The sequence below is a fragment of the Gossypium hirsutum genome, chromosome A05, assembly GCF_007990345.1.
Source record: "Gossypium hirsutum isolate 1008001.06 chromosome A05, Gossypium_hirsutum_v2.1, whole genome shotgun sequence".
Lineage (NCBI taxonomy): Eukaryota > Viridiplantae > Streptophyta > Magnoliopsida > Malvales > Malvaceae > Gossypium > Gossypium hirsutum.
Window position 1 is genome coordinate 9,463,422 of NC_053428.1, and position 11,206 is coordinate 9,474,627.

Genomic DNA, 11,206 nt, shown 5'->3' on the forward strand with positions numbered 1-11,206 from the left:
GATTTTAAATATTGTTGTGTGAATGATATTTTTAAATTACTCATGCAGTTGACATTATATCTTTGTATACATGTTTCGATTTACTATCCTTTACCTATGCTGTTTGAATCGATAAGGAAGTTATCTATTATATCAAATAGATTATTTTTCTATAACAGAAGATTTAAAAACTCTAGTGCAAATTGGACATTTATTACAATAGGATTGCCATGGTTAAAAGTAACATTAACCATTAAGTATTAAAGATAGCGCAATTATTTAGTACGCAGGGGACTCAAGTTTTTTATTTAACAAATAGATTGAGATTTTTTATCCTAAAAAATGTTAGGACAATTTTAATTTTGAGGATATCAAAGAACGTCGGAAAAATACGTAACTCATACTTAAGGAGGGTGTACATAATCCGCAGCCGCAACAAATCCCATCTCCTTTCCTCGTTGTAGGGCAAATCTGTCATTTCAAAATTCCACATATTCACTTTTCCCCGACGTTCCGACAAGTTTTGACTATTTTATTTTCTTAAAATAAAAAGCACAATTAACTTCTTTTAATTTGCTCACCAACCCCAAAAGCACAACCGCACATCATAGGTTTTCAACCCAAATCAGAGTTGTCAATTCCTAAAAGAAACACCAGCCACAAGATCATAAATTAATCCAACGGTTATTAATAATATACTAGAAGTCTAGAACCTTCCCCCCGTTACCTCTCGTTTATATCCCCCCCTTCCATTCGAAGTGTGCTTGTGCTCAGCTCGTGCCATTTCGTGGTTTAAGGGATTTTTTTCATTCGTTTCTTCTCACGCTCGATTACCTTACAAAAAGGTTATTTTCGATTTGAGTTCGGATCTGAATTTTGAAACTTTTTAGATTTGATTTCAATGTTCTTCTGTTAATACGAATTTACTTTCATTTTAAAAAAACCCAGAGAAAATGACCAAGTGTTACCCAACTGTGAGCGAGGAATACCAGAAGTCAGTTGAAAAGGCCAAGAGGAAGCTCAGAGGTCTCATCGCTGAGAAGAACTGTGCTCCACTCATGCTCCGTTTAGCGTAAGCTTTTCTTTTCTAATCTGTCGTCTGATCTGCTTTTCTTATTCGAAGTTCTGAGATCGATTGTGTTGATGGATCGAACGTTAATGGTGGAGTACAGGTGGCACTCAGCTGGAACTTTTGATGTTAAGACCAAGACCGGAGGTCCATTCGGAACCATGAAGCATCCTGCTGAGCTCGCACATGCTGCTAACAACGGCCTAGATATCGCCGTCAGACTTCTCGAGCCGATCAAGGAGCAGTTCCCTAACCTCACCTACGCTGACTTCTATCAGGTTTTAATTTTTGTCCATATTTTTCCTGATTTATTTATTTTATGTATGATTTGACTGATTTTGACTGGATTGTTTTTCGCGTGTTCGAATTATTTGTAGCTTGCTGGTGTCGTTGCCGTTGAGATTACTGGTGGACCTGAAATTCCCTTCCATCCCGGAAGAGAGGTCAGTCAACTTCTACAGTTCTACTGCGTCTTTATTTCTGTGACTGTTAAATTTAAGAAATGTTTATGCAAATTTTATATGCTTACGACTTGACCATGGAATCTGGCTTGACTCTTGAATGGAATTTTAAGTTAACAGTAATTGATCTAATTGAAATTATGTGTCTATTTTGCTTTTACAGAGGGGAATTGATATTTACATCTGAAAACTTGTGGGTTTACTTTGTAAAATCTTTTTAGACAGTTTTTCACTTTGTGAAATGGTTAGATGTATAGAAACAGATATAGACACAGTTGTTAGCTTCCATTGTTTCGAGCAAAAACTCAAGTAAAATTCAATCCTTGATGTTGTCGATGCTGCTACTCTATTTACCTACTATTTTTTATTTTTTTTTGGTGACAAATTCCAGGACAAGCCTCACCCCCCTCCTGAGGGCCGTCTTCCTGATGCTACCAAGGGTTTGTTGATACTTTTATTCTGAAATGCCTTCGTTACTATTGAGTATAAGATCAGTGGCTTTCATTTAGCGATGATTTTGGTTTAAACTCCTTATAAATATCACGCAGGTTCTGATCACTTGAGGCAGGTGTTTAGTGCTCAAATGGGTCTCAGTGACCAGCACATTGTTGCTCTTTCTGGTGGCCACACTCTGGTATGTTGTTAACTTAAAACTCCCATGTTTCCTTCAGCTTGATATATTATTTGTGTATTCGGTTAATGATATATATGTTTCTTCCTTGTCTTTGATATAGGGAAGGTGCCACAAGGAGAGGTCCGGGTTTGAGGGACCATGGACTACCAACCCTCTCATCTTTGACAACTCTTACTTCAAGTGAGTTTTAGAATTAATGGGTTATGCATTTTTCTCCATCCTTTTTGCAAATACAATCCCATTGAGTTGGTGCTAATTGGGATACACTTTGTAGGGAGCTTTTGTCGGGAGAGAAGGAAGGCCTTCTTCAACTACCAACTGACAAAGTTCTCCTGTCAGATCCTGTTTTCCGTCCATTGGTTGAAAAATATGCTGCCGTATGCAACCCTTTGCTTCAGTCATCTCCTTCTGTCCATATCAATGGCTTGAGAATTTGATACAATCCCTTGCTGAGAAGTTGGATTTTATTTATTTATTTGGATGAATCTCCTGTGTTTGCAGGATGAGGATGCCTTCTTTGCTGACTACACCGAAGCTCACCTGAAGCTCTCTGAGCTAGGGTAATGTTTGAATTAAATTCATTTTAAACTTAAATTATGTTATACATGGTTTCAGTTTTCTCGCTACAGTACTGATGTTTACCGTTTTATGTTGCAGATTTGCTGATGCATAAGCTGATGGTTGCGGAATAGAATGAAGCCAACAACATTTGCCTCCACAAAATGAATGTATTGGGTTTTGTCATCTCTCAGTAGTTTATGGGCAGTTGTTGCTTGATGAATATGGGTATTTGCAGTTTTATTTTGTTGAACATGTTGAATTGAGTTTGTGGGAGATTTCGATGGACTAAAAAGCTCTTTCGTAATAAATAATATACAATTTATTCCATATAAGCTTACCTATTTTGCCTCTTAATATTTTGGCTTTCGAGAGGTTGATGCTCGTATATGAATTGCTAAATTCATTGCTGCAGCCATGTGACCCTTCAGCAAATTCTCTGTTACTGCTTGACAATGCTGTTCTGTATGTAATGTTTGACCGAAAATGGATGTTTAGTATTGATTAATCATCGCTCTCTTACTAATTTAAAGTGGTTTGGTCATGTATTGCAAAAAAAATTAGTTCGAGTTTGAACAACAAAAGAAAAAGATTCTAGCTCATGGTTGCACTTGCTCCGCCAGTACTAGGATTGAGCCCTTCGGGAAAATACAGCTGGATTGACTTGATACTTGTAGTCGTAGATCTTTCTCATGCTATGTATACATAGATAATAACAAAACAATAAACAATTTAAAGGAAATTAACAAAACATTCTATTCTCTTCTCTCTTTTTTTCTTAAAATTATAAAAAAATTTATCCAAATAAGGAAAAAGGAAATTATATTCCTTGCTTTCTTCCCTTTCCGTTCCTTATCCAAACATGGTATGCCAGGCAGGCTCAGCGGTAATCGGTCTGAGTTTGGACATCCTAAAATACTTGATTGATAACAGTGGCTTAGGTTTAATTTAGGCAATTACTACCCAGATGGCTAGACAGCAGGTCACCAATAAGATTGGTGTTTGTTTCACTCACAATTAAGGGAAGAAGACGTGACCAAAATGCTAGTACTAATAGTTTAGTATTGGTTTGGATTTGAAAACAAACAATGTGAAGTTTAGTTACTACTCAAAACAATTACTTACTGTTTTTTTATTGAATACAATAATATTAGCTTGTAAATGTAAATTTTTTTCAATTTGGTCTCGAAATTTAGATTTAGTTAAAAATATTAAGATATAGCACTTTGATATTATTACCAACAATTTTTTTAAAAAAAATTGGAAAAATAACTGCTAAACTTCAAAATTAATGTGGAAAAAATTGTTAAATTTCAGAATTAGTTTTAATCTTTCACAAGTTTTGACAAAAAGAAAGAGTTGTCTGAGGGAAGGGAAGGAAGTAATAATGTTTTGTAAATTCCGTACATCTCTTTGCTGCGTGGCCCGGAAGGGATAGATTCGGGGTCAAAATTTGGGGCACTGTGTAATGCGTATCACCATTGAGGCGAGATATGAGACGTGTAGAAAAGTCTTTTTTTCCGAAAAGGTTATCATGCATGCATTGTAGCTACCTTTGATTTTTCTTGTTTAAACCTAGCTTTTTTTAAACTCCACAAAGTCTAAAAGGTAGGTGTAGTTATCAGGCGAGTAAGAGACCATTCACGCTACTCCATCAAATCTCAACCATAGATCTAGTGGCGGCTACAATCTCAGCCCTCTCGCGCTTTCCTTCCTCTTTCCTCCTAATACACACCACCCTCCTTTCTCACTCCAACACATCATTAACTTTTCTTCTCTCTCTTTTCTTTTTAATTTATAAAAAGCCCTTGCGTTTCTTTCAATTCCTCAACACATTAAAAAAAAGCAAGTCAACAGAATACAAAATGGCCAACGTTGCTCCGGGAAATGCCGGCGGTCACTTCGGAGATTTTCCGGCGTTTCATACCTACGGCGGTCAATTTATTCAGTACAGTATTTTGGAAACTTATTTGAGATCACGTCTAAATATCGGCCTCCCATCACGCCAATCGGTCGTGGAGCCTACGGCATCGTCTGGTATGTTGCGAAATTAATTCTACTTTTTCTTTTACTTCATTCTTTTTCCTTTCGGTTTGATTATAGAACTTCTTTTTGTTTGTTTATATTTTTGGAATTTAAAGCTCGGTGTTGAATTCGGAGACGAATGAAATGGTAGCGGTAAAGAAAATAGCCAACGCTTTCGATAATCACATGGACGCTAAGCGTACGCTTCGTGAAATTAAGCTTCTCCGACATTTGGATCACGAGAATGTAAGCTTTTATCTGTTGTTTGAATCATATTACTTGTTAAGATGCTCTTGAGCTTCATAGGAAAAAAATCGATACCTTAATTCAAAAATCGATACCTTAATTCAAAATTTGACTAAGTCCTTTAAAGTGAAGTTGGAATCATATACAAGAATATTGAGCTTTAGTAGATTCAAAAGTGGCTAATGGTTTTGTGCACGATAACAGGTTATCGCAATTAGAGATGTCATTCCTCCGCCTTTGCGGAGAGATTTTAATGATGTCTACATTGCCTTGGAGCTCATGGATACCGATCTTCACCAAATAATTCGCTCCAATCAGAGTTTATCTGAGGAGCATTGTCAGGTATTACTCAAAGATGTAATGATGGCGTATAACTATGTCTATTTTGATTGGATTTTGATTTTATTGTACGGTATCCAGTATTTCTTATATCAGCTTCTTCGAGGACTCAAGTACATTCATTCTGCAAATGTGATTCATAGAGATTTGAAACCCAGCAACCTCTTGCTGAATGCTAATTGTGATCTTAAGATTTGTGACTTTGGTCTCGCTCGACCTGCCTCCGAGAATGAGTTTATGACGGAATATGTTGTCACGAGATGGTATAGGGCACCAGAGATATTGCTGAACTCTTCGGACTACACGGCCGCCATAGATGTCTGGTCTGTTGGTTGCATTTTTATGGAGCTCATGAATAGAAAACCTTTGTTTCCTGGAAATGATCATGTACATCAAATGCGTTTGTTGACAGAGGTAAATTGAGATTTGAACAAGTATTGAATAGAGCTAGCTGACTTCGTAGATATGCATAATTATATGACCTTTATTTACAAGAATTGCAACAAGGGGAAAGGTTAATCAATGGAGAATCCATGAAATAATCTCCAACACAAGATACATTTTACAGCTAATTGTCTAATTTGGATCCTATGCTGACTATACCTTTAATTGAAGTAGCATTTTACACTTCAGACAAAATACACTTATAGCTGAGGGTATCTAAGTTAGTATAGGTGGTATAGAATTTAAATTTGTGCTGCTTTCTTTCAATGTTATATTTTTGGTTGTTTGGATGACTACTTACCATTGAACTTTTTGCTTTATAGCTGCTTGGCACTCCAACTGAATCTGATCTTGGGTTTCTTCAAAATGAGGACGCGAGAAGATACATCAGGCAGCTACCTGCATACCCTCGTCAACAGCTAGCTAATGTTTTCCCACATGTTAATCGGATGGCTCTTGATCTGATTGATAGAATGTTGACATTTGATCCAACCAGAAGAATTACTGGTGAGCGGCATTTACCGTCATGCTCTTTTGGGTTGTTGAATATAATGTATTAGCTAAAATTATATGATATTATTGGAGAATAATGTGAACCCTGTTTGGTAATCATCATGGAAAAAAAATCACCTTCCTGTTTTGTGGTACTTTAATTTAGATTAGATATTGTACCGACTAAATTAAGCAGTTCCTTCATTTTTCTTACCTGGAAGTAATTTGTGTGTGGACAGTTGAAGAAGCATTGGCCCATCCTTATCTTGAAAGGTTACACGACATAGCTGATGAACCAGTTTGCCCTGAGCCATTTAATTTCGATTTTGAACAGCAACCATTGGGAGAAGAGCAGATGAAGGACATGATTTACCGGGAAGCCTTAGCTCTGAATCCAGATTATGCTCGATAACAAAATAGAGTTATCTTCTAAGTGCGCCACTCCAAGTAATCTTTGATGTAAGAGTGTGGTGGCTGATGATACATACCGACCAGAATATGCCGATGGGTTGACCGCCTTGATTTTAGCTTTCACGAGGTCAGTCCCTTGCAAGCCACAGGACTCTGTGCTTTCGCCATTTCTGATGTGTTGATATGTTATTTCTTTGACCTTGATTTTCTGAATGTATCACATGCATTATTTATTTGTTATTATTATTATTTTCTGATTGACTGTAACACGGGAAAAAGATCAATCCTGTTGTAAGAAATATAAAGTGGAAGTTTACATTATTTTGTATAAATTTGTCAATCAAATAGTATTTTGTATGTCAAACTGAATCCAAGTTAAAGTCGAGTCATAGTTGAATATCACTGCCAATTGCCATCCAACATCCTCCGCTGTTTGTGGATGTAGTAAAAGAACAAGGCGGCCTTTAATTTAGTCTTTTGATTATTGATAGAACATCAACATCTGAATATACAAATATAGAACAGCTAAAAAGCACTGGAATCTAATTTGAAATTGGTGTATAATTTAATGAACTCAAAGTCTGAAACCACAAATATATGACTCTGTTTGCTAGCTTACAAAACGTTTTCTCAGGTGCAGCAGATGACGTCATTGCTTGTGATTCGGGGCATGCATCAACGATTCATGAGTATGCTCCACGTTTGATTGTCTTGGTAATTTTAACCGCAGGAAAGAGCATTTATATGATTGACTGATAAACGCCGTGGTTGGATTAGTATTAAAAAAAAGTGTTAAATTGCATCCAAGGTCACTAAATTATTAGTAAGATTACGTTTTGGTCACTCAACTTAAAAGTGTTACAAATAGTTCTTGAACTATTCAATAGTTTTCATCTAAGTCAATGGGCTATTAAAACTATTGTTGTATGGCATTCTCTATTTGCATCGGTTGCACCAATTCATAAAACAACTTTGAACGCAATGAATTTGTAAACTAAAATCCAAATAGCTTACTTCTCTAATCTCTGACATTAATTGTTAGATCGACTTGGATTTAAAGCATGTTCTTCTATTCACCAGTGGGTACTAATCCACCATATTAATCATTGAAACATCACTTTGAGCTTGCTAGTCGGACTTTTAAAAAAACTTAACAATTCAGTAACTTAAATGAAAACTTTTGAATAGTCCAATGACAATTTTGTAATTTTTTAAAGTTGAGTGACTAAAATATAAACTTATTAATAGATTAGTAATCTTGGATGTAGTTTACCCTTAAAAAATTCCATTCTTTTGTCTTTACCAAACATTTAGGCCCCCTTCTATAAATTGTCAAATTGGCTCCTTTGAGATTAAAACTAACAACGATAGTGAAATTAACTATTGTAGTGATTGGTGAGATATGTTTGAACTCAAACGCAATGGTGACAATAAAATGATAATAAAAATTTACTATTAAATACATTAAATGTATATATATAATAAATTATCAAAAATTTTAATTAAACGATAATAATTGAAATTTATTAATTTTTTATATTAAAATTTTAAATTATTAAAAGAATTTGTATTACATTTATACTAAATATTATATAATCAAATCATATTATATTAAATTATATTAATATTAAAAAATAAAATAAATAATATAAGAAAAACTAAAGAGTAAAAAATAATTACTTCATTTATTGGATTTTCATGGATTCACTTGAGGGTATGTTAAAATAAATAGACAAAAAACAGGTTTTTTTTGGGGGTTGGAGATAGAGGGGCTTGAACCCTCACGATTTTTAAAGTTGAGGAATTTTACTTTTTACTTTATATCTTTATTTTTATTTGATTAATTAATTTTTCAAAAGATTTTTAGATTATGGAGTGTATAATTTGATTAATATTATTCAATTCGATTCCTTTTTCAACTTAAAATCGATTTAAAATAAATTTTTTTACTTTTTATATAAATTAGTTTTGCATATAATATAAATAAAAAAACGAGTTCAATTCATTTTTTTGAGATAGTTTTTCATTAATATAACCATTTTTGTTTTATAAGTATATGTTAGAGCTTCAATATAAAAATTCCTTCACAAACAATCAACCATATTTTCCATTAAATCTCGCATTTTATCGGGTGGATATTTACATATAGTGAAATTTCACTACTAGATTGTTGATATGTAAACACTTTAATTTACCACTTCATTTCGGTCAAAAAAATAATTTCACATTTCAACACCTTACCAGTGCATTTTACATCCAGGAAGCCTAACTATTAAAAATTCTTGATTTCATATTTCGATCCCATTTTGTTATTAGACTTGTACTTTACGTAAGTTATGGATTTAGTACATGCACTTTAATTTGATCATTTTCAGTCCATAACTTTAAAATTTATTAAATTAAGTTCTATTATTTTTAAAGTTTGATGTGTCAAATATATTATCACTTGTGTAATGCTATATTTGCTTATTATTTTCATATATTACTCATAAAAAACCAGTTAATAAATTTAATGACGATTGTTTGCATTAAGATTAAAATTTTGAAATTAAAAAAATATAGCCACTAAAAATGATCCAGTTGATGAAACGTAGACTAAATCTATAACTTTTGCATAATACAGTATTAATGATATAATTTAATCAAAAGAAATTTAATTGTTATCATTAAGTCATGATTAAAATTTTAAAAACTGAAAAATACAAAAAATAAAATTAATTAAATTAAAATATATATACTAAATCTGTAAATTGCAAAAAGTATAAATTCTAATGGTAGAATTTGACCTAATATTTCCAAATTCTTTTTATTTTGATAAACAAGTTGCATTGTGCTAATACTTAATAGTCAACCCTATTTGTTAGCAACAATTATTTCAGCTGCCATCACACGTGAACCAAAAAACAAATGAACCAATCACATCTGGATTAAGAATCTAAATATTAAATAAAGTATATAAGACACAAGGAAATGTTGTCTTTCATATGTCTTCATGTTTCATATTAAATTGTGATTAAATTTATTTTTTCAATAAAATATTTCTAACACTTATTATGGACATATGCTGTTTATCTATTTTATGAATTCAACGATTATTTCAATTAAGAGTAAATTATATGATTAATTACAATTTTATAATTTTTTATTGAAATAATAATATATTTAATCTTCAATATTTAATTTAATCTTAATTTTAATAAATTTAATAAATTTAATCTTCCGGATAATTTGACCTTTAAACGTATATAATTAAATGAAACGAAAATTTGATTATTCATCCTAAAAACAGTTTACAACTAAACAAAACGAACAGTTTACAACTAAACAAAACGAAAAGCTCTAGAGAGAAATATTGTCTCCAAAATTCTAAATTGTTCTTTGTTATTGTTGCTTTCTGGTTTAATTTTTCCATTTTGTTATTGCTGTTTTCTAGCAAATTTTCCGAGGAAAAACGATTGGTAGTGGCAGCAAGGGTATGGTACATTTTTTTTTTAAAATTTTGAAGCTATTCCTTAAAGCATAGAATAGTCATTCTTAAGTGGGATTTTTTACAAAAATAATCTCAAAAAAATAATTAATTATTTAAATCACTTATTTTTCTGATAAAATATGAAAATAACTCAAAATCTATAGTAAAAGTTGGTGGAGCTAAAGTGTTTGGCGCTACCAACATGCCATGTCAGCAATCTGCATTAAAAAAAATCAATTTCTTGGTGGAACCATATAGAATGACGAACTTGTATAAATAATAGTAAAATATTGTGATTTTTGAAAGTATGGGACTTAAACAATTTTACTTTTTTCTAGTGGAGCCAAATATATTGGCTCAACTAGATTCCAAGACACTAACCTGTTCTGCTTATTTGCCTATTGAAACAGCCTAAATTTTTTATTTTTATTTCATTCGTTACTTTCTTTGTACTTTTTCATTTTTTGTTTTTCTTTTTAAGTTTTTTTATTTGTCCTTTATTTATTTATTTGTTTATTATTAGTTTTATAAAATTTGAAATGTACATTTTAAATGTTTTATAATATTATTTTTTAAAATTTAAAATATTATTTTTTTAACTATTAAGTTAAAAAGGCAAAACTATTTCTTTTTATAAATGTTTATCCATTAAGTTAAAAGGCAAAACTATTATATTGTTTATTTAGCTAAATAATCTCGTACTTCGTCTGCTAGTTAAATAACCAGTCCATGTAAAAGCAACATTGAGTATAAATGATAGGATTCGATAAACTCGAAATTTTTTGACTCGATTCTACTCAAACCGGTCGAATGCTCACCCCTAGGTGGGAGTATATATAAACGTTTTCTAGATAAGTGTTTTTCTATTAGCACTTGAGAACTAGGTCACATAGGTTTACTTGCATGTGTTGAAGTTCGATTCTTAGTCTATGTGTTGCTTCACAAAAGTGTAAAATAAGGGTAAAAAGATCTTTTTAGTTCTTTTCAAATTTGATATTAAAAAAATTCATCTCTTTAAGAAAAATAAAATGATTGAGTTTTTATCAATTTCAAAAGTGAATAGTTATGGACAATTAATA

General features: G+C 32.3%; 2 protein-coding genes across 3 annotated transcripts; both read left to right on the plus strand.

Annotated features, from left to right (window-relative positions):
• Positions 1-558: 558 nt before the first annotated feature.
• LOC107959060 (L-ascorbate peroxidase, cytosolic-like) lies at positions 559-3,031 on the plus strand. Of its 2 annotated transcripts, XM_016895019.2 has the most exons (10): positions 559-824; positions 928-1,051; positions 1,152-1,326; positions 1,426-1,491; positions 1,901-1,949; positions 2,058-2,143; positions 2,244-2,323; positions 2,418-2,520; positions 2,645-2,703; positions 2,801-3,031. In XM_016895019.2, the coding sequence occupies exons 2-10, from the start codon at positions 933-935 to the stop codon at positions 2,814-2,816; spliced, it is 753 nt and encodes a 250-aa protein (XP_016750508.2). In that variant the 5' UTR covers positions 559-824; positions 928-932; the 3' UTR covers positions 2,817-3,031.
• A 1,499-nt stretch (positions 3,032-4,530) lies between these two features.
• Positions 4,531-6,990, plus strand: LOC107959059 (mitogen-activated protein kinase 3-like). The gene is given in 7 exon segments (NM_001327686.1): positions 4,531-4,659; positions 4,662-4,738; positions 4,843-4,972; positions 5,177-5,314; positions 5,393-5,725; positions 6,079-6,262; positions 6,487-6,990. Coding segments are annotated over 7 exon segments (1,128 nt in total). The 5' UTR covers positions 4,531-4,566; the 3' UTR covers positions 6,660-6,990.
• The last annotated feature ends 4,216 nt before the right edge of the window (positions 6,991-11,206 follow it).

Bases quoted from the DNA above. Each gene is read 5' to 3' on its own strand.
- LOC107959060 (XM_016895019.2), top strand. From the start codon at position 933: ATGACCAAGTGTTACCCAACTGTGAGCGAGGAATACCAGAAGTCAGTT. The intron at 1,327-1,425 runs GTTTTAATTTTT...AATTATTTGTAG, and splicing joins CCTACGCTGACTTCTATCAG to CTTGCTGGTGTCGTTGCCGT. The intron at 1,492-1,900 runs GTCAGTCAACTT...GACAAATTCCAG, and splicing joins CCTTCCATCCCGGAAGAGAG to GACAAGCCTCACCCCCCTCC.